This window comes from Pundamilia nyererei, unplaced genomic scaffold (assembly GCF_000239375.1).
Source record: "Pundamilia nyererei isolate P.nyererei 1_Seehausen unplaced genomic scaffold, PunNye1.0 scaffold00051, whole genome shotgun sequence".
NCBI classification, from domain to species: Eukaryota; Metazoa; Chordata; class Actinopteri; order Cichliformes; family Cichlidae; genus Pundamilia; species Pundamilia nyererei.
In genome coordinates, this window is record NW_005187452.1 from 2889354 (window position 1) to 2914080 (window position 24727).

The 24727-nt window shown below is 38.3% G+C and overlaps 1 protein-coding gene across 1 annotated transcript in view; it reads left to right on the forward strand.

The window, feature by feature from the left end:
* The window catches only part of LOC102210915 (transmembrane protein C15orf27-like), a 46346-nt gene that overhangs the window by 17648 nt on the left and 3971 nt on the right, over window positions 1-24727 (forward strand). The window contains exons 4-9 of the mRNA XM_005733365.2: window positions 14181-14335; window positions 15718-15791; window positions 16850-16906; window positions 18295-18433; window positions 21388-21503; window positions 22316-22511. Coding sequence (XP_005733422.1) covers window positions 14181-14335; window positions 15718-15791; window positions 16850-16906; window positions 18295-18433; window positions 21388-21503; window positions 22316-22511 — 737 coding nt within the window. The remainder of the gene's footprint in view (window positions 1-14180; window positions 14336-15717; window positions 15792-16849; window positions 16907-18294; window positions 18434-21387; window positions 21504-22315; window positions 22512-24727) is intronic.

A 24727-nucleotide genomic window follows, 5' to 3' on the forward strand; every position in this document is an offset into this window, starting at 1 on the left:
CACACACACACACACACACACACACACACACACACACACACACACACACATACATATGTATATGCATGCATGAACAGAAGGAGAGTACGTAGAGGATATATAGACTGAGAACAGAAAGGAAACAAGGCCAGGCCTGAAAAGCTTTCTCACTGCATTGCGTAGTGGTTGTTATCTAACCCTCTGTAATCATGGTTCACTTCATATTCCAGTTTATACTGGGCTGTCACACCTCATTAGGAACAATAGTGCTCCTTCATTGATGCTTCTGCACATTTAGATAGGCTCTTCTTTCTCTCTCTTTCACCACCTTTTTACATATTTCCATTGTTTCTCTGTATTCTTGCTTCTTCTCTTATTCCCTCAGCTTCTTGCTTCTTTTCACATTCACCGTCTCATCTTTTTCTGCCGAATTTCACACAAAGTACACCTTCCCATACTGAATACCAATCTCGACTGTAACTAGACTAAATGCCAAAAAAGCTCTCTTTTTTTGCATTGCTGTACCACCAGTACAGAAGCCCCTTCACAATCCTGCAGGAACATCCAGGATTGTCATTCAGTGGTGATGTTGAAGAAAGGTGGACAGGTTGGAGATTTCCACCACCAGCTTTCTGTACTGTTGCCTAACAGAATGTTCCTATCAGGAGAGAAGTGGGCGACATTGTGGGAGGTGGTTGTTCTAGCTAGCATCAGGGGGCAGTTGCAGTGTTAGCAGTTTTGGCGCCATGGTAAGTGGAGTGTAGTTATTATTAGAGTTGGGCCCATCCATCTTCCTGTCTAGGAAAAATGCTGGGAGGACCAAGGTGGCGTGGGCTTGTGTTCAGCACTTTCATGGCCGCCCACTCTCCCCATAGTCATCAAGCTGCTTTTGTTTGTTTGCTCACTTTTTTTTATGTTGAAGGGTTCTTTTGGTGCATTTCAGCTTGTATTTGTGTTGGCTGCTGCTAGTGTGCGACTTCATCGGAAAAAGATTTTTGGGCGTAACAAAGAACGACAGAGAAGAAGATCTGCAGGTACGCCATTAATCAAAGGCTCCGTTTTTGGTTTAAACTGAACATAAGACTGATGATGACAATATGATGATGATGACTTCTTAACAAAATTACATATTTTTTTCAAAGAATTTCCAGCTTTACTGTATTTTCTCTTATTTTAAACTTGAAAAACACATTTTGAGCCAAATGGACTATCCATATAATCAGCCAGACAGAAAGTAGACCAGCTTTTTGTAAGCCAACTGCTTGATAAAGCCTATCGTGATGATTAGAACTCTGCGTATAGTGCAAACATTATATAGAATAAAATTTAACCTTCAACTAAAATAAAAAAATTGCAGCAGCTGCTCAGCCTGCTCTGTACCTGAACTTATATCACTTCCAGCCTCCGAGGTCTGATGTGCACATAAAAAGGTATGAAAAGCTGGTCATGGTATGGGGTATGATGCTGACATTGTGCTAAGGGATAAGGGGAACTAGCTGATCTTATTATTGTCTGAGCTCAAGGGACCTAGATAAAAAGTGCAGTGTAAAATTATATTAAAATTCAAGTTGCCAGACCAGTCCAGCCCGTGCTCCTGGACTGCAATTACAAGTGCACACCTGAGCAGTGGAATGATGTCACCTCCCATCGTTGTGATGGGCGCATGGTTGCCAGACACGGAGACAGAAGCATATGTTGCTGATACGGCTGGTCCAAATGTGCAAGGAGTCCAGGGTTAGGTACCAACACCAGATGGTTCATCTAAATCTGTAGTGAGCAGGGGTGGGGGGGAGGAAAAAAACAAGGACTCCTACCCTTTACCACCCAACAGCTTTAGGCCAGGGTTCCAAATGTTCTATTTTGGAAATAACTACTGGCCCATTTGCAAGTCTTAGAAAGTGGTTGATGAAGGAAAATAAACACTTCCCTCTTTATACAATCACAAACAACTCTGGAGTGATTTTGTCATCAAATTGGTTCTGAGATTAGACTTTTTAAAAACGTGGGCATGAACTAAACTGTTACTGTTTTGAATAGTGGGACTTTTAAACCTTTCTTGTTAAAACATCTCAGAGCAATCTTGATTTCATGAATATGTCAAATAAGAAAGACGTTTGTTAACCTGAATTTGGAGGAGTGAGATCTGTGCTGCTAGTTAGTATTTTTGTTGATAGCACACTATTTTTACTCAACCTGCTTTAACTTTGTTAGAGAGCAAAGATTAAATATTGAAGTCTTACTTTTTGGAATAATGCATTCTCTGAAGGCTTTCAACCGGTCAAGCCAATTTGGCCTGATTTAATTAGAGAGAACGGGAAGTTGTCTGAGACGGCGACCAGGGAGTGACCGTCCTTCTCGTTATCTCCCAGACTTCTTAATTCCTCTGCCAATGGGACAGCTGTAGGCCTGTATAGTATAGGAGTTCACTGTTTGCCAAATCACAATTATCCATAACTTTTGAGGAAAAATAAACATGGTGAACCTTTACTGCCAGGGATGGCCTGAAATATAAACCAAAATTTTTAGATTTTGAAACGATAACTGTATAGATGATAGATTCTGTAGTTTGCCACCCTGCCATTACTGTTCCTCCTGCAAAGCAGTTAATTTAACACTAAATCACTATGTGTACATTGTTTTATTGAAACTGGTTTTCATACGATAATTGGCCTGCTCATTTACCATAAGATGCAATATTTTTGTCACAAAAATGGTAATTTTGATGCACAAAACGACCAGTTTCTAGTAGAAAGCCATGCCATATATACCACATATAACCATGTTCACATTGCACATGGCACAAAGGAAAAGAGTTGAAGTGTCTGAGTAAAAGTCGAGACCACTTTAAAAGTTTTGTTGCAGATTTCTGTGTGTTTACATCTGTATTTAAAGCATAATTTATCTAACAAACTGATATCTTACTCCCCAAAACAAAATCATTATATGTGATCTGTGTTCATTAAAAACAAAGGTTAGCTAATATAACTGTGCATGAAACACACTGATACTCAGAAAGTTTTGCTGGCTGAAGAGTTTTACTCATTTACTATAACAAAAGTGGTTGCTAGGGAAATGGTAGTTTACTCAAATTTTGATCTAAAATGCTTTCCTGATTAGTTTATGGTCTAATTTGCTAGTTTTTAGTTGTACTGACTACAGCCTGATGTTCATTTTTTAAGTCATGGTCCCCATTAGATTTAAAAAAGATCTCAGTCAGATCTACCCCCTTTCTCACCAGTTTTGGGTTCAAAACATCACAACAACCAAAATGCTAAGTTCGACACATCATGACAAGGCTTCTCTATCCAAGTGTTATATATAATAGTGGCTTTGTCCAGTCTAAGAGTATATTTCTACACACACACACACACACACACACACACACACACACACACACACACACACACACACACACACACACACACACACACACACTAATCAATGTGTGGGACTCAAGTCATCTAAAGAAATCTCTTAAATGTTGACACCTGGCTTTTTAAAAAACATTTTTTAAAATATATTTTAGCCTTTTTAAGAGGGAATAGTAAGGAAAGCTTACAGTAAATCAAAGATAATGTGTGCTCCTACTAACCTTTGGTATATGGGTTGCCTGCTGAACCAGCTACAGTAGTGTGCTTATTTTAATCTATCTCATAATAATTAAGACACAATTGACATCTTTTATTATGAATTTACTTTTCTTTTGGTCAGTGAAAATTCGTGTTGTATTGTGTATTTTTTTTACTCTGTACTAAAGCAGTAGTGACATGGAACATGTTAAGATCTAAAGAAACACATGGAGATTTCAGTTTCTGATGTAAAGTGTAATAATATTGATCCTTAAAAGCCAATTTATTAGAGTGTTTTGCTCAGCTGCATCCTAAGGTGCATGGTCATTTAGCTCTGTTATCGGGGATATGTGAAAGTGTTGTTTTGAAAGCACCATGCACAGTCTCATTAGTCTTTCTTGTCCATGAAGTCAAAACCTGTCAGGTTTTGTTTCCTGCATCTTAAATAAGCAGCAAAATGGTTTGAGATTTACTCAATTCTGAACTGACATCCATAACGATCTGCAGTCGTGACACTATACTGATTAAAGCTTGCTGTGATTGGGTGCATGCACCCTTATCAGTGCACATATACAGTATGCGATATACACACGGAATACAGAATACATCAAATGCAGGCATACACACACAGAGACACACACGCGCACATACTGACCTTCCAGTCCCCTTGTAACATACAAATGAGTCTTTCCTCAGCGCTCCCATGGGACTCAGGGGGGAAGCTGAACACCAGTTGCCCTTGTTCGTTGTGTTTTGCACTACTCACGGTAAACTTAAGCCTCTAGCTGCTGCAGGTTCAGCGTAATCTAAAATCTTTCATGTAGCCTACACATAACATCAATGTGATGTCTTTTAGCATCAAGCTTAAAGGCTTGTAATTATGCAGCTCTGGGAAGTATGGCATAAAATGCATCTATAACCATATAAAAGTAGTATGGTGGCATTCTCTGTATGACTCAGTCTCAGATTCAAAGATGTGTAGTGAGTGAAAATTGGAAATGAAATGTAAAGCCCTGGTTCCTAGCAATAATAATTTAATATAAGTTAATATAAACGACACTAGTTAAGACTTTTGAATGTAAAATTAAATTAAGAAACAGCTGCTACTGGCAGTTCTAAAAAAACTACAGTCTCCGGCTTTGTAGTTGCTTTGTGCCTCTTATAGGTCTTTCTTTGTAGGTTGGCTTCACTTTGTAACAACGAGTGATATCAGACCTTTGATGCAGAGGTTGTGTCCCTGGCTTCTATTAGAGTTGCACAGTCATTACTATTTGTTACTTTTAAAAACATGTAATACTTTATGTTACTTGAGAACTCTGTGGAGAAAGTAATGTGCTTCACTACACATTACATTAGCTTTGCATTGCTCCACAACACTGACAGATGGCCTCTGATCTCTGATTCACTGTAAGAAAATCAACACCTGTACTGGTATAAAATATTAAAAATCCTTATCCTAATAAGAACACACACAATATTTCTTTTAGTCTGTAAATTTGTAAATTTTCAGGTTTGCTTTTGTGTACACTGGCTGTCACCATTTAGACAGTAATCATTTAAACTTGAATCCTTTTGCCTCTACCGGCGCTGTGCAAATAAGTGAACGATTAGTATAAATAATTTGCCTGTCTGGAGATGTTGTTTATGTAAGAAGGTAAATGCGGTACTAAAAATGCAGTCGCTATATTTACTTTTAGATTGCAAAAGTCAAAGAAAAAAAAAGGAGTCAGTGCTTTTCTGGTGTTTTGGGGCTTACCTTCTCATTGCTGATGTGTTGTGATGAATGGCACACAGGCATTGGTAATGGGGAAACTTTCAAATGTAAAATTAATTACCTGCAATCTGACAGCATCGGGAAAACTCAGCATGTATTTTATGCTTAGCTGGTACGCCTTCTTTTCCAGGCTTGCCTGCTGTCAAGCTCTGTCTGTTTGTATGCTTCCTATCTGGTTCACCATTTTTATTTGCTGGGACTAAATTTGTCATTGGCGGGTAGAGACTTTGCCTAAGGGATGCACATAATCATTACTTCAGAATAAGGCTTTTATCCCTTGTCTTCTTTTTTGTTAAAATCAAATTATGTAATTGTAGCAGTGCCTTTTCACAGTATGCTTTATCACACTCTGTAGCGGTTTCTGGTTTGGTACTAACGAACTGTGCTTTTGTCTTACACTTGTAGAGTTTCCTCCAATTGTTTTAATGATATACTGTACACCATGCTAAGATATGTCAAGTTTTTGGCTAATATCTCTTTGTAAATCACCTTTTTGTTGTGAAAATTATATTTATATGTCTATGAAACTCTGTTGTATTAGCATTTAAAAAAAATTAACTAAAGAAATGGGAACAAGTTATTTGTTTTATGACAGGCTGTGTGTAACAAACTGCCAAAAGATGCAATTTGCAAGTTGTCTGTTATATGTAGACACAACAATGGCTCATCCTTTGTGTCAGGTGTTCCACATATTTATTGGAAAAGGTCAGGTACGAGGACTGGAATGAAAATGAGTAAAAAAAGCAGTTGAAGTCCAAAGAAAAATGTTTAAAGAGCTGGAAAAGCATGAAAACTACCATAAAAAATAAATTACAAGAAAATCTGGCTCCTCTGAATGCACCTACGTGGACCTCAGGGCAGCAGCGCATGTGCATGAAAATGGCTCAGGATGATAAAGATTAAGCAAAGAAACAAACAAGACAATAAATGCTAAATTAAATGAACACAGTGCAGCAGTTTTTGTTCTCTGTCTCTGTATGGGTATAAATGTGTTTGTTCCACCGGGGTCACATTTCTAGCATAGCACTGCAATATAAATAAGTGTTGAGATGATCTCACTTAACTTCTAAATTCACACTCACACTTCTCTTCCCAGGATTAGCTGTCATCGCTATTTTCAAAGCTCCTCGGGCACCTAGCCAATAATAGAACTCAAGTCAAAGAATTTTTTTTTTAGTAGTTTTGGCTAAAAATAAAAATTACAGCAGGTTTTGCCCCAATTCATTACATCAGATATCACTAATGCATTGCCAAGATTCAACTGAATTTATTACATCATGGAAATGCAGTCCAGTCCATCAGGTCACTATAATGTGACACCACCATTAGCTGTAAACTAGTTTGAACAATTGACCATTAACTTGGCTCTCATCCCATGTTTAAATCCAATGATTATGAATCAAACCAATAAAAAAAGGAGAATTTGTTCTATTATTAATAATTATGAATTTAAGTCTTCACATCTCCTAAATAATAATTTTAGATATTTATACATCCTTAAAGAAATTAACAACAACGGTTCATCAATCAAGCCTCGTCTTTCCTTAAGCACAATAAAAAGTCTTGAGTTTATTGTGTTGCCATTGCTGATAATCTGCCAATATGGCAGAATAAAAGGAAGGATAAAATAAGGAGACGCAGAAGTATAGCACTTGAACTCTAATATGTACAAAGAGTAAACGTTTAAGAAGCATTTCTGCAGTGGAGTACTTTATCTGATGAGACCATCAGGTGCTGTTAGTCTGACAGTCCCAGTGTTTGGTGGCTCACTCGACATGCTCGTATTGATCACTTTGCCTGATTTAATCTCCCTCCTCTATTTCCCTGTCGAGCTTCTCTCAGTCTCACCAGTAGAGGGGAACACTGACAGCTATATCAACCTGCTAAACGTGCACTGATATCAGAAGGGATGCAGAGCCAAGGGAAGGAGCGCAGAGAATAGCGAGATAATAGCAGACATAAAAGCAGAAGTGTAGAGAGACAGAAATGCAGAAAGATCTTTGTGTTTGTGTTCAAATAGTCTGTCGTGCAAGTTGACCAAAAATTACAAAGGCACTATAACTGTTATTTGGTAAATCAATATTAGGTTGTGAAAAAGCCAAAGACAGTCTGAAAACAACCAGTTTGAGGGGTGACCTTGTCCACTAAATGTGCTTGTCTGCTACTGATTTGGGCCAGGTGGTTCTGTCAGACTGTCAGGGCCGACGGGGTCAGAGAAACAACATTTGCCACTGTTCTGTTGCTTTAATAAGACTCATTAATATACTGCATGTGTCACCAGCAGCGTCTGACTGCGTCCCCTCTGGGCTGGGCTAGTTTTGGCATGACATGAAGTTAAGGACACACACAGTCGCTGAATTCAGCCTATTTGTCATACATATCAAGGATGAGTCTTCAAACCGCCTGTGAACTCTCACCTCTTATTTATCTGTGTTGTGTTGTATCGACTTGCGTGGTCCTTTATCCTGTATAAAGCAGGTGGATGTTATTGATTTTGGACAGATTGTTCCACAGATTTATTGCTTTGTTGACTCATTTTAATATCCTCAGATAATAGATTCGATCTTGAATATCTTTTGAGGCACTATAAACACATGAGTTTACAGGGACTATTTAGGGCTTGTGTGTGTGTGGGGAATTGTGCATATATACTAAACTATAATAAATGACCTATTCATTTCACCTGGTTGGGTAAACCTTCTCATGTTTATTGCACATATGTGCATGGTTTATCCTTGTCTTCGAGTTTGAGATATAATATGACTGTCCAGTGCCTCTTAATGGCCCATGGGAGTAATACATTTGATCTTGCTCCATGAGCAAGTTTAGGTTTGTGCTTAATGATTCAGTTTTAGCCTGCTATCCATCAGAAAGGGAGCTAGCTTCTCATTTAACTCAATGTATGCCTAGTTCTTTTTGATGTTACTTTATATTTCAAGCTTTGATTTCTTATTTGAAGAAACTCAAATCTGTCAATTTTGCTTGGTTCCCCTCTGACTACACAATGTATTGTTTGCCAGCTTACTGGAGATCAGTACAAGCAGTTTTCTTAAATGATGATAATGACTTCATTAGAAGGCAGTATTTGTAAAGGTGAGTTGGTCATTTATTATGAGCATCAATTTTTAAAATATAATAATCATACTGTAAAAAAATTTTTTTTAGTAACTTATTTGTGCAGAAAAACATTGAAACACTGCATGTGTATATACCAAAAGTTATCTTTCAGCACTGATCCCTTGATGAGCATTAATAGATGTAACTGTTTAAAATGGCTAAAGTTGCTAAAATTTGTTTTAGCTTATCTAATTTGTCTGTTTCACAGAGCATCTGACGGTGGTGTTACTAGGGTCTGTTGGGAGCATGTGCCTCCCTCCAACCAGTGGGTCATCTCCATTATGTTATTGTAAATTTAATAATGTTAATAATGTTAGGTATCCTCCACTGTCATTGCAAACTTTGCACTGTACCCTGCTGTAGTTTAAAGTTTATTAGTCCTTGGTGCACCTCCACTGGCCTGGGACCCCAAGCATTTATTGGCCATGCGTGGTGGCGGCTGGAATAGAGGACAGGGTCTCTATAAAAATTGTATAAAATTGTATAATATACATGGCAAGATTGGAAAAAAAGTTTTTAAAGAAAAATATGCCAATTTATGAGGAAAGCAGGCTTTCTATGGTATCTAAAAGTGATCACCACTGCCATGGAGGGATATACAGTAAAATTTACCAAGATGTGGACCTTGCCTTTAAAAATTGCCTTTAATACTCTTCTTTGTAATTGGCCTGACTTTGGCATAATTGCTGTGATCCATTAAAGCTTGAGAAGACTGTACCCTTTAAAATTGTTGTGAGGATAATATTTCATTTTTCTGCACTTCATTTTACTACTCCCCCTCAAAGAGTTTTATAGTACTTGTAATGTTTTTCTTCTTATTATTTTTACCCCCTTGCAGAGGTTTGATGAAGCATGAAATCATTTGATGCACTTTTATGGACCGTCAGATCCTATGGTAAAAGTTCGAAATCGAGTTTGTTTCCACCAGAGACATGTCTGGATTGACTTGAAGGCATGGAGTAGTTTTTCAAACTATGGCTTACGACGGTGACTTTCACAGACAGGAAACCAGAACCCCCACCCCCCACCCCCGTACACACAAGCATCTACTATTTACCTATTTAATAAGATAAATTGGATCACTGAAAAAGATCAGTTGTTCATCTCGATTTTAAAAAAAGTATATTGAAATATTGACAACAAAAAACCTGCTGTAGAGTGTGACATGGTTAATTGTCAGTATGTACGGGTGGATTAAAATATGAATGAAAAACAAACGTGGAGTGTTGGCAAAGCAGCTTGCTAAACTTATTACACTTAGAGATTCTCATAGATGCTAATCTGACCCTACACTTGGTCACCTTGCCTGTTTATTAGACTGGACATAATCAGAGGTACCATCCCCTCGCCATTCATTGTCAAAACTGTCCTTACTAATGTACTAAATGAGTTAAATTTAATCTTGTATACATCATACAAATTGGCCAAGGTGGTTAGCAGGGCAAAGCTGTTACAATCATCTGTTACAAAGATAAATCACTGAAACTGGTTTACTAGCTATGCTATGCTAGCTGTGTTTCTACAAAAAGTGCAGATCGTAACTGATCTCACAGCACTGAGAGCAGACCCAGCGACAACTTGCCTTGCATGTGCAGAAAAAAAAGGCTCTTACGTTAATGTTGTTAATGATATAACAACATTATATCATTGTCATTGTCAAAGGAAGACAGACACACACTCAAAACAGAGAGAGCTGCAGTCTCTTACGAGATTAAAATAAGCACAGCTTTCAGCCAATAACTGACTCCAGCCACAAGACGGCAGTAATGTAGTGGCTGGATGCACACATTGACAGGTGAGGAGCTTTATGACAGCACTGTCTGAGATGAAAGGAGAGAGACTGCTTTACTTTGGTATATTTTCATTTATTTCTGTTTTTAGATTTGACAAGGCCTTGTTTATCCTTTCAAAACTATACCTTACTTGCATTGCTTGAATTGACAAGAATCTATTGTACTTATAATTATTTAATAATTACTTTAAATGAAACAAGTTTGGATAAATTCAGCTTCAGCAAATCATGGTAAAGAAGTTGCATAACGATACAGTCATGTGAAAGGAAAGTTTCGTGCAAACTATATATACCCTTGCTGCTGCTGTTGGACCAGGTGTGTGTTAACACAATGCCACAATTTTCAGTAAATATCCCAGCAAATTCACCTCAAGGCCAGACTGCCCAGAGGAACTGCAAAAAACCCCCATACAAACAAGAGATACATCTCTGACTCATAAAAGAAGAGAAGCTTTTAAAAAAAATTTAATTGCAAAATCTGCTGCAGATTTATTGTCATTGTTTTTTTTGTTTCATTGCTTATTTATATATATATACATATATACATATTTTCTTCATTTTTTAAACAAATATAGTGATGAAAAGTAAGATCGACCTTCAAACTTTAAAAGAATAGTTGCTTTGCATTGTATACACCTAACATGAGCAGCAGTGCACAGGTTGCTAGAAGAAAAACTTGCATTGCATGGAAGAAACTAACACACAAGGATCAGTGTTTTGGAGATAATATTTGTTTGCTACAAGAGCAAGTTCTGTTTGTCTGTTTTGGTTTTAACTGCAAACAGACCAAGTAAAAAACAGTTCTGTCAACTGAGCTTTCTCTGTCAGCTTCTTTAGCTCAGTTTCATTATGTTACTTTAGGTTTAACACTTTTTGGGAAGCCTTTTTTGTTCTTATTGTAGTGTACTTAATTGCTATTACATTCACTTCTCTTGTATGCTATTCAGTTCAATTCTTATTTATACAGCGCCAAATGACAACAACCATCACCTCAAGGCGCTTTATACTGTAAGGTAGACCCTACAAAAATAATAATAATATAATAATAATAAGACTTCTGGAACAACTTACTTAGGACAGATGAGACCAAAGTGAAAATATTTCATATATATAAGGCACAGTGTCATGTTTGGCAAAAACCAAACACAGCATATCAGCTCATACACCTTATACTAGCTGTCAAGCACGGTGGTGCAGGGGTGGTAATGTGAAATTTGAGGCCATTTGTCCACCAGTTGAAGGTTGGCCAAAGTTAGGGCGTGTAACAGGACAATAATCTCAAACACAGCAGCAAAGCTACAACAGAATGGGTATAGGTGTAATAGGGCCTTAAGAGAACTGTACATAAATGAATGTCCACCAGCCTCAATGAACTGAAGCAATGTTGTAAAGAAGAGCGAGCAGGAATTCCTCCATAACAATGTAAGAAATGTATAAATTCATGTAGAAAATGATTGCTAACTAACGGTGGTGCTACAGGATATTGAATAATGAAATGTACTTGGCTGTTCACATGTCTGCACAGAATTTTGTTAAAACTTTCTTTCTCTCGTAACTGCATATTTAGCCATGGTAAGTAACAAGGATCAAATCAGTTACACAGGATAAGTGAAATCAACTGTGGGTCCCTGATTGAGTTTGGTCAAGACTGCACAAAAATTTTCTTTAGATAATTTGCTCAGCGTGTCAGATTATGATGTATATTTATGCAAAATCTCCAAAAGCTTAATCAGTTTGTCAATTTCCTATTTTGCACATTGTGATTTGAGCTCTCTAACTCTGAGAAACTTTATGGCCTTGAAGGTGTTAACACTAACTCCAAAACAACTGAAAGCACATGTATTAAAAATATGCATCACAAATACATCAATATTTTCTTATCGCAGGATGCCCAGGTGTTCTGGAATATAGGCTGATACACATAATGGCATCATACCTGGCATCCACAGAGTCTCTGCAAGACTGGTGGTGCAGATTTTACACCATCTGGAGCTCTCGCACTTGTGCCACCCCACCCAGTGCCAAGAAGATGATTGCTATCAGCATGATTATGCCTTTATTACATTAGCCGTGCATTGTTTACAGACTTGTGGCTCTACCCATGCCAGGCTGTAAGGAATACTTTTATGTGAGAAAGCAGTGGGGGGGTGGAGTGATCAGCTCGACAGCTGCTAAAAACATTTTCCTCATTGCTACGTAAACGTGCCACTGCGGGAGGAAATTATAAAGAGGGGCCCTCTGAAAATGCTTTTGTTAGGATTTCCTTCTTAAGGGATATTCTTGATTTTACTGTGAATAATAATTTTGCAGGTTCTGTTTCAACACTTGCACTTGATCGGATAACCAAAAATACGTGTGAAGTGAGTATATAGTATACACTATATACTTGCCTCAAAGATTTCTGGTAGTAGATGATAAAAATGGACTTTTATGCTTCAAGTACTCCTAGAGTTCATTAATATCATCCCTTCTAACACAGCATTTAAAAGAAGTAATTTCAAGGATAGACAGAAATTCCTCCAACATTTTAAAACAGGGAAAGTGGAGAGTTTAGATATGACTTCTGTGATGAATATAGCAAATTCATTTTGAAGCTATGGTGAAAATGGAGCCATTTTGCCACCGTTGCAGCTCATATTAGTGGCATGCCAAGGAATGAAGACATGATCAGAGGAGGGAAATGCTCTGCCAATGTCTGCCTCTTCTATGCCAGAGCATGGGGAGAAGGGAAAGGTGGTGGGCAGTGCCAACTTTCCATACCAGCTGGAGAGCCGGTGAAAGGCATTGTTTCTCTCAGCTCCTGTCAGCCCTTGTAGTAGCTGATCTGTATGACCATCCCACTATTTCAAAATAGAATTAGGCTATCTCGCCAGACACACTAGTGGCCTAAATGCTGATTTCTTACAGTGAAAATAAAGCTTAGTCTGAAATGTATTGAAATGTTAATCTGTCATTTTATCTTAAACATAAACCAGTCTGTCTGTTTTTAAATTATATGACAGACTATCATTTTCTATACAGTAACATTGATGTTTTATTTAAACCTGTATGCCGTAGCCAAAGAAATAGGCCACAGACACTGGGTTATTAAAATTAATTACATTTTTTCCCCTTCATGCCACACCACATTTAACTTATGTCCCAAGCTAAACATGTGAAATCATTCCTTCTTAGCAGCATCCTCTACAGTGACTCCCTTCATCCCCATATAAAAAGGAGGCCATCAGTATTCCACTCACACTGCTGATGGTCAGAACACTAGTTCACAGAGCTTCACTGTCTTTTTCTCTGTCAATGCTCCCTCTGAGTACACTTTTCTTTGGCCATCACTACCAAACTTTGGCCAGATTTAAACAGACATCACCTTTCATAAGTGTAAACTACCACCCTCTCTTGGGCATGTCGGGGAGTTCAGCTGTTCATATTCATATACCTACTGAAATATAATTACTGGGGTCATGCAATCAGTCACAGAGAGTTCTGCAGTCAGAAATGCAATTCTAAATGGTATATATAAACATGATATGTACACATATCAGTACTTTATTTTGTGCTTTTTTTAAACTTAAATTTTCATTTCTACCGTGTACATTAAACAGTTAAAGTAGATAAAAGGATAAATCTACACAGTCAAAAAGTCAGTGGCTTTGGATCCTGGTTTAGCTCAGTGCATTGAGCGGGTGCCCATGGGCCTGGGTTTGAGACCGACCTGTGGCCCTTTGCCTCTTGTCTTCCCCCTTTTCTCTCTGACCCCGCTTTCCTGTCATTTCTTCACTGAATCTAACAATAAAGTTGATAAAGACCCAAAAAAAAAGGCAGTGGTTTTTATTAAGGGTTCGGTTGTGGTTTTACAAGCTTCTGACTCTGCTTTGGTATTTAAATTAAAATCGTAAATGCTGGTTGAAATTTACGTTGCATTAAAATATCCCCCCCTTCCTTGTCCCTTTAGGTCCAACTGGCTGAAGCCGTGCTGTGGGCGTCGAGTGGCCCTGTGGCAGGTCTGTCTGCTCAGTGCTGGCTTCAATTGCATCCTGGTGGCCTGCGTTATCCTGGTGGTGCTTTTCCTGTCTTTGGAGCTGCTCATAGACACCAAACTCTTACAATGTAAACAGTGTGCTTTTATTTGTCCTGTTTTAGCCGGTACTATTATGTAAGGAAAAATCTGCTGAGCATGCATATTCTTATCCATTAATACACAGTGTGACGTTCATAAAACACTTGGGAGGCATATAGTAGCAGCTCCACTGGAGCAGTGGGGAGTTAAACAGTTTAGTGTCCTCGAGAATTAAACACTGATGCTGTGTCTGCACTGTGCCCTACCTTCTGCTAGGATCACATTAAGGAAATATAGTTTCAGAAATATATAAGGTGTTTTTTTCATTATTGTTTACACTGGACTTTCTCTATACATCAACCTGGGCAGTCATCGCTGCTTTGCAGCCTAAATGTCTTTAAAGGGAACCCTTTTAAGGTCAAGCAGAAGTATAAGTAATGTAAATAATGCATTTAAAGAAGCTGAAACTATCTTCACTTTACTGAGCTTCAAAAGAAAAGGGCTTCTTCCATATTACTATAAAGAGCTATGATATTATAATAGGAGTTATTTTTCTACAGAATAAGTACCTGTACCAGATACTTGATATTTTTACTTATATTGAACTTTCGCTTGTTGTATCTGTGCTTTTGATCAAATAAAGCCTCTCAATATATCTTCCAATAATGCCATTATGAAAATACATGCTGCTGTTTACAAAGACCTAATTTTCCATTAAAATAAATGCATATGACTTAGATTGTATTTACAGTCATGGTCACATATTGTAGAAATTTACGGTTACACAATATGTGCAACTCTGAAATCTGGCTCTTATACTATTTCACCTCAGTATGTATAGTAATTTATTAAAAAAAAAAAAAAAAAAAACAACAAAAATAACCCCTGTAAAGATCCATTACATTTATTGTAGGTGCCATTGAAACTATTAGTAATTTTCTGTTGAACTTCTTGTGATAATGTCCACATTTAACTGTATTTTGTGCGCATTTTCGCTGTTTGTGTAGTCCTACTACAAAAACAACTTGTGGAGCTGGACAATAAATGGTTATGATGGAGAGTGATGGATAGAGGTGATAATGAACCAAGATTCTTGTCAGTGGCAGCAGGCAGGCATCCTCATCGATTACTGGCCAGCGTCCAGCTCTGTTGATACTTGAGTCTCGCTGTGGGGACTGCAGGACTCTAGTCACTTTAGATCTATTGTAATCTAGTTCTCAAGTCCACTACCTGCCCCACAAGAGAAATAGCAGATGGGCAATAACATGGGATTGGGCAAGAGAGTGCAGAAACATATTAGTAGTATAGGAAGTGGGTATGCTGGTAGCACAGTGAGTTAATGGATGGACATGATTACACCAATTAGTTTTCTTACACTGTGCACCTTAAGGACAGTGCAAATAAACATTTATTCTGTTTCCTCTCTAAATAGTTTCCAATGCGTTCCAATTTGCCAGCATTATCCACTGGATCAGCCTTATCATTCTGTCACTCTTCTTCTCAGAGGTAAGATCTGTATATTATTCTCAATTACGTCACACTTTGGTTCCATCATTAACATAATCTCTTTTACTTTCCGAAATCTTTGCTCTTGGGCCAACGTAATAATCACAGAACGTTTAAATTGCAAAGATTCACTAAGATCTCACTTTTCTTGTTCATTTGCAATTAAATTAAACCAGCTAAACTATGTAACACCTCCATATCTGCAAACCAGGTTCAAACCTAAGGGAACTAGAGTAGGTAGTTGCTACCATTTATATTCCAATATTGTCTAGTCTTGATTAAGCTATAGCTTAAAAATGCTACCTGGAAGCAGAATCAGAATTAGATTTAAGCCATTGTTTGATAAAGTAATGTCTTTTCATTACTTTGTGATTATGAAAATAACATAAAGAGGAGAATATGGCCTAGAGGCCTCCACTCCAGTGCAAACCAATTACCCTGACAGCCTCAGCCCCAATGCCCTAACCCAAACTTTAATTACCGGTGAGCCAGCATGAGCAATAATTAAAGCTGAGCTTACAGAGCAGTGGGGATGGGGTTACAGTGATGTGATCCATGCACACAGGGCACCCACTGGCATCACAGAAGAAGAGGTGCACCAGCCAGTCCCCCTGCACCAATCAGAAAACACAATTCTTACATGTGGGCGGAGCAGCTGCTCGTCTCACCTGATACCAGCATTATTGTCTAACATGTGCTCCAGATGATGGATTAGCAGGACCACCTCTAGCTAATTAGAGTGTAAATCAATGTCCCTGCTTAACAGTGTACTGCAGCCAGCCACATTTTCCAGAGCACAAGTAGAATTTGATACGTGTGTATGTGTTTTCACAAATTTCATGCCATATTTCCATCAACAGAAATAATTATGCAATAACAGATTTACCACAGAGTATTATCAGTGGAAGGTATCATGTAGTGCAGTAACTAAATACCTCCACTGAGAAAATTAGCAATTTTTGGATGTAAACATGACTTAAAGGAGTCTTTCACATCTATCAGCATGCTGCCTCAATTATTCATTTCAAAATATCCCTTTATCTCTCTGTGTGCCTCAGACTGTCTTCAGAATTGTTGTTCTTGGGATCTGGGACTACATAGAAAACAAAGTTGAGGTTAGTACTGCTATACCGGCAAATCTTCATGTCAGATTTTAGTATATTATGTTTAATTCAGTTTAATCTGAATATTTATTTTTAATGTTTTCTATTTTTATTATTTTTAATTTAGCCTCCGGTTCTTGCATGGTATGACCATACTGACCTTTCCCACTTAAACACACTTATTGACCTTCTTGATGAAGGTTGATGGAAAGATTGTATACATAATAACATCAAGGTAAACATGACATTTCTACATGCTAAAAACTCACTAGCTGGAGGTTAACAGAAACACTGGAAACATTTGAAAATAGCTGGTTGTGCCCGAGGTAAGAAAACTATACCAACCATACAAAAATAAACGAGATATAAAAAGGTTGTTAGCAGCACTGACTCATGCTTATGTGACAACTTTTGAACCTTTTGACAGGGCCACAGCCTGCTATCTGTTTTCACCAGCAGTGCTAAGCTGTGTCAGCCAGTTTCTGGTAGACAGATGAGAAGTACGATCAGAACGTTAAAAACGAAAAATTGATAGCGTGTGGTTATTCTCTTTAATGCAATCTTCTTGTGGAGCAACGCGTCATTTGCGACAGATCAAAATATAGCATCCTTTGCTATTACTAATCTCTCACTGGATGCCCTATTCCAGTTATTTGCTGTCGTGTGTTTGCAGCTGCTGGTATTCCTGCATTAAAATCGATAACCTTTAACTCAATTTAAATTTTTGGGAAAAAAAGGAGTCACAGGGAATTGATTTTAGTGAATAAAGTGGGTGATATACAATGATTGTGTTGGTGTGTCCCAAAAAATTGGGTGTCCTTTATTGCAATCTTACTGAACTTAATGCTGGCAGTATGACACTGGAGGAGGAGTTCATGGGGCACAATTCCATTAATTTTGAAGAAAATGAAGTGCACATTTCTGGCTGTTCTGGGACTTTTTTCATTGAAATCTGCAGCTTCCACATTACACTGAAGGTAATTTGTTGGAGCCACAGTTTCCTTTCTGTTTGTTTGTTGAGGTCCATGGTGAAAATGCAAGTGCACTGAAAGTAGTTAGAAGTGACTTACGGGGAGCGATCTAAAAGTAGTCGAGAGTCGTAAGAGGTCGCTTTAAGGCATGGTATTTTTATTTTTGTTTGTGATCGCATCTGTTCATGTCAACTGAACCTCAGATAGAATTCAATTAGGTAAATAAGGACTTTACCAAAATGTTAAAATATTCCTCTGAAGCAAAAAACTACATACATCCATGAATAAAATCCACATATAAATATTATATTTGACTCTCGCTAAATCAAGACCATAGAACTGGGGTCAGGGGTTGAGGGTTAACGGATTGGAGTTATGGCTCGTACGCTGAACTTGTTTTAATTCTGTATTTACTTTTGTCCCAAAAAGGTGTTTGATGGTGCAGTTATTGTGCTGTCCCTGGCCCCAATGGTGGCATCCACAGTGGCCAATGGGCCCAGCAGCCCCTGGGACGCCATCAGCCTCATCATCACACTACGCATTTGGAGGGTCAAGAGGATCATTGATGGTAAGGCAGACAAAAACTCTTTTTCCATCAAAATCCAGACTCAATTTCCAGAAATTTGAAAGTGACACATAAAATTCACACAGCATGCCAGTGGTCTTCTTCTTTTTTTTTCAAAGGGGTCACACAGATGCAGCTAAGTGACCCCATTCTTTCCATGATTATACAAATTATTTGCGATTCAGAACAATACAGCTATTGATCATTCCTCAGAGTAAACTGCTTCCACTCTGCTACTCTAACTTGTATTGATTGCAAGCGTCTAGCTAAGTAGATTCACAGAAGCCATAATGAATATAGTGGTTGTTCTCTCCTATGCTAATATAGACTGGTTCGATATCCGCTCAGAGGTCACCCTCATGACGGATCTCTGAATGCATACAGGATGAGGTGCATGCAGAGCACATAGGAATTCAGTGTACAGTTCGTCCACGTCCAGTATTTTAATGTAAATATGTGTCTGTTGTTTTCTACAAAGCTTTAATACAGAGTTTAGGGAAACACACACCCACACACTCTATTTCTTTGTTTTTGTTAACATTAACGTGCAGCTGCTCACGTGATTTCTAGGGAGGGAGCATGTGATTTTCCTGCCGCACCTCAAACTACTAGGGAAAAAAGTGAACTCAACCCCAAAAATATAAAGTTAAAGGACTGGCTCAGTTATCACATGACAGTCATCAAATCTTTGGAAAAAAAGAGTTTGAAATATAAAGTGGCAAAGTTTGTGCAAGAGTGAATTTCACCACAATTTGTCATGATCATCAGGTAATGTTAATCTCTCAAACTTTGAAATTAGTTCTCTAGAAACAAAACAACCAAAAAACACAAAAAAATCTCCATCATTATCAGTTCGACTCACCAGCGCTTGAACACTGCTTAACAATGAACCAGGAAGTTTAAGTTGCTATTTTTTCATGCTGAAAGTAAGCTAGAGGTCGGTTTAAATCACTGAATATGAATTATCTATACTTTATTATAAATGCCTAATAAGATGTTTTTGATTTTCTGCATTGACCTCTGATACGAAAATTTGTAGTACAGATAAACGTCTGTAAAATACAAATCCAACAAGCTATTATGCAACACCTTGAGCAAAGCATATGTATATAGTGTGTACATAATATATAATGAAATGTAATTAAAAAAAAGAAATGTAACTTTTGGGTGTAGCAGATTGGAGAGAGAGTTGATTTTATGGCTTCAATACACAAGGAATCTGTGAGGATTGTGGATGTTTTCATGCACTGATTGTGTTAAAATGCACTTATTCTACATCATGTAACCTGACATACAGTCTAGAAAATTCTAGAAAATGTGTTTATTTTTCATGCATTCACCAATTCCATGCAAGGCACTGGCCTGCCTTTAGGTTCAGTGCCTGGGACACTGGGACAGAGGCCAGGGCAATCAAACCACCACCAACACTGGACTCTGAGAAGTTGTTGGATTAATTGTGGTGTGAATTACACTGTTGTGCAAGTGCTGGCAGAAACTGTCACCACAGCTGTGGCACACACATGCACGCACAGACACTATAATCACATAACCAACCCTGCTAAACTTGTAAATGCACAGTGCCACACAAATGTATTGCATTGTGTAGCTAAATAATTGAAGCTCTGATTGAGCTTTTCATGCTGGTTTGATTTCTGACTGAACTGACCCCATCTAATGTCTTCTCCTGTTTGATGTGTGTGCGCGTGTGCAACATTACTATAAATAGATACAAGGAGCATGTGGCGATGGCTGTGTGCTTTGCTCAGCTGCTCTCTGTAGCAGAAGGCCTAGTTTCATTGTCATCTCAGCATGTTCAGAAAAATCCTAGTGTGTCCTTGTGACTAGGTCCCATAGAATTAATGATTATATTTGACAAGTTTATGCCACTCATTGCAGGATACGCAGCATTAGCATGTGTGATATCATGTGGCAGACTTACAAATGTGACAAAAAAAGGTGTAAAAGACTGATTGTCTTCCAACTGTGTTGACAGCAGCAGTCCACAATTATTCTCACCATTCTTTTTTTAGGTTCCTTCATGTCCTACTCCACAAAGTGTGTCATGTATAAATAAAATACAAATTATAGGAAGAGCTGTTACTGACTGACAGAAAAGCAAGAGTTATTAAAGGTCAAATAAAGTATTCTAGCAACACTCCAGCAATAAACTCTTATTAGATGAAGATGAAGTAGAAGGTGATCGTCTGCTGGCCATGCAAAAGTACACATTCAGAAAATTATATCAGAAAAACATTGAAACATACCACACATGCCACAATAGTGGCATTTATTTAAAGAATCTTAAAGCTTCACATTTCTGTTTTTATCACATTAAGTGATATAAGCATGCAAACAGACTGAGTATTCATGTCTGTGACATTTTTACAATAAATGTGCGCTTGATTAATTTTCTAATTACTGCTCACTGTTCTGCTCAGGATAAGTTGGAGAAGGGTAGATTGATGCAAGACATTAACCACAAGTGTCTGAATGTCAGGCCAAAATACCTGTGTTTTTTGGTGTTCTTTGAAGACCCTCGCATCTAAAGTGGTTTCCAGGACCACAATGGAGTTGTGTCTTCACTTTAAGGTGCTGTTTTTGTAAAGGTCCAGTGACATGTTTGCACTGAATATAGGCTGAGAATGTACTTACACTTTATGACTCATTAAGTCAGATCAAAATCTTTTGCATCTAGTTTCATGCTTTAGTATTCAGTATAGTGTTACTAATTGCATTAATAAAGGTTGTGTGTGTGATGACAGAGTTCTTAGGAACAAATGACACAGGGTCAAGAAATATCTCTGCCCTCTGACCTTGATGTGCTTGATGTAAATTGCCTTAACTAACCGAACCAGCTCTGTTACCTGTGACACTTTTGTTAGTAAGTCTTAATGCCTCTTTATACATTACAAATATTTTCAGCCCATTCTCGTTCTCACCCTTCTCTCCAATTTTAGCGTATGTGTTACAAGTCAAAGTTGAAATGGAACTGGAGATCCAGCAGTGTGAGAAGACCAAGGCTGTGAGAGAGGAGCAGCTGGAGCGTCTCACTCAGATTTGTCAGGAGCAGGCTGTGAGTACCAACACATCTGAGATTTACTTTGCATTACTTACTTTTAATTGATGTGGAAAGGTTTTCTAATGGCGACTTTACAGTACAAAACTTTGATGGTCTCATTTTCTGTAGTAGTGCCTGTGTAAAACTCGAAGGACATTAACTGACAAGAATAGAGCTTTAAAAGCACCTTGGATGCAGGCACAATAATTTGTGTTGGCTAATAGCGCATGTAGTCATACTGCATTGTATTGCAATGAAGAACATTTATTTTAACTTTAGACGCCATGGATCTAGCTGTCCTTATTAAACTCTTTACTGCACTAAAGGACTGATTAAGGATACACGTTGTTCTTGGTCACAAAAGCGACTGTAAGTTGATCTCTCACCAGAAGAGGGCAGCAAAACATCACAAACATGTTTCCTGCTTACCTGATTCGGATCAGCGGAAGAAAATGGAAACACACTCTGACACTCCCACAATTATGATGAAGACAATTACCAAATTCTGGTTCTTTAAAAAAAAGGAGACAGTATTTCACAGTATCTGTATAAAAAATGTTTGCTTGTTTCTACTTTTGTGTATTCCAGAAACATGCTTTCTTTTCCTGTTTTTTTCTCTTATTCCTGCACCACCTCATCCTTCCCTGTCCTCTCTCTTCCCTTTCTTCTATTTTGTTTTTGTCTCGTTTTGCTGTTCTCCAAATTTTTTATCGGGCTTCAATTTTCACGTTCCTGCACTTTCTCAAACTACTTGCTCACCCTTTTCTACAACCCCGTGTGACTTTCCATATTTATTTGTGTTTTTCCTCTTCATATTTATTCTTAAGTTTGAGATCAGGCAACTGAGGGCACATCTGGCCCAGCAGGACCTGGACCTTGCAGCAGAGCGTGAAGCAGCCATGCAGATCCACCATGTTTGGGACAAACAGGGCAGGAATTTTCAGGTTGTGGAAGGTTTGCCTCCTGGGGAGTCTGACGATGAGGGTGGTCAGAGAAACCCCAGGGAGCCACATGTCACTTCAGGTATAGTATAGCTTTTAAAACTGAGCTTATATCAACTGAAGGGTGTTTGAATTGGTTATAAAAGATAAATTAAAAAACTGAAAATGACTGAATCAAAGACTAAAATCTGTAACTTCAAAAAATAGCACAGTGGTTAGCACTGTTGCTTCATAGCAAAAAGATCTGAAATCACAGGCTGGCTGGTGAATTTTTGTGTGGACCTTGTTCTCCCCGTGCCAGCATGGCTCTGGCTTCTTCCCACAGTCCAAAGATATGTATATTAGGATAATTGGGACTTCTAAATTGGCTTTAGGTATGAATGCTAGTGTCAATGGTTGTATTTTCATCTGCCCTGCAACAGACTGGTGAACATTCCATGCTGTGTAGTCAAATGTTTGTGCATGCTGGAGGTATTTTCCCTCTTTGTTTTGATCAGTTTTGGGGGTCATTACTCGAAAAAAGTAAAATAAAGTAAAAAAATTGTTATGCATATTATAAAGAACACTCCTCTTAAAGTTGTGCAGTATGTTACTTAATTACACCCAAGAGAAAGACTTACGTTAACGTTACTTTCATCTTATTCTGTAAAATGACCTGAAACTCATTGTCTTATAATTATCAATTAACAATATAAACCTTTAGCACTCACCAAGCTTTAAAATCACTCTGGGTTCTTGGCTAGCTTAGAGTTAGCACGCTGCGCTTGTGAAGATCTGAAGTTGTGTTAACAGTATGATGCAGTTGTTTTTGTCCTGGAGCAGTCTCCACTTTACCATCATTCTCTCATACTTTTGTGCAATAAAATTAAAAGTAATGTCCATTCCATGCTGTAGACTGCTCCAATATTTTTCATCTCTGACTACGAACTGAAATCAGCTGATCGTTGCGAGAATGCAAGAACCGATAAGTGGGATCAATAGGCAGGCAGACTAACGATTCCAAGGAATTGGACTGCTGGGAACCAGTTCTCTACAAAAACCAGTTCTTGATTCTCATCCATGCTTAGACTCTGAACTGGACATGCATGGATGGATGAATGGATTGATTGGTTATATACCCTACCAGGTGCAAATTTTGTTTGAGGAGACAGTGTAACAAACCAGAAGAGAGGTGCAACATAAAGTATGTACATAATTATGTGGAACAAAAAGTCTGTTACACGGTAGCATCAGGTGAACCGAATGCCAGAGCAGTGTACACTTAATCTGGAGCAGTACCCCTGGAGCATCTTTGAGGCCAAGCTCTTAGCCCTTCCATGCTCACATGCAATACCCATCTGACCGCAGGCGCTCTGGGATCAATGCGGGGGCAAAAAAGCTTTTAGCATCTGGTGAATCCTGGAGAAAACAAGTATGTTCACTGACACTACGTCAGGTTGCATGGCTTCTGTCATGCCCCAACTATCTCTCTTACTGCCCCCCTCATGGCAAGGCCAGCGGAGCAATCCCAAACTGACTGGGCTGTTTCAGGTACAGAGTGTTCTGTGCATTGGGCCTTGTTAGTAGGGAGTCGGCTCCTGTCAACATCTGTTCCCCTTCACCTGCAAACCACAATAGGACACCAAGAGGCTCCATGGTGGCCACAATATTACCCCGAGGGCATAGTGGGAAATCTGGCACACAGAAACAAGTGGGGCTTTTTACAGAAACATGGTCACTGGGATGAGCACTTAGACCACAAAGCTCAAGTCAAGTCAGATGAACTCAATTCAAGCTTATTTGTTTTACACACAACGTTTCAGCTGGCTTCTCACCCTCCACATGGAGAGCCATTAAACCTCCAAGCGCTCATAAAAGGCAAGAATAAGCTATATATCAGGAGTGTGATGATTTTGACACCTACATGTACTCTCAATGCTGCAATAGTACAGAAACAGTAAAACAAAAGGTGGATCAACATTCTTGATTGTAGTGAGCATTTAAAAAAAAAACCCTACTGTGACTATTAAAAGAAATGCTTAAGTTAGATATTACATTAAAAGAGCACAGGTCTTTCTATTTCAAACCCAATTTTGTTACCTAATCTTAACCAAACCGAGACTGAAAGACAAACATTCAAAGAATAAGTCTAATGCAGTTTCATTCACTACATGTCCTTCCTTATAAAGACCTGCCTTAATTTCAGGATGAAATGCATGAAGGCATATTTTTTCCTATCACAGGATAGGTGGGCATCTTGTGGTTGAATTGAGTATTGCAAAAAAACCTGAAAATGGGTGGAAATGGGAACAAAATGAC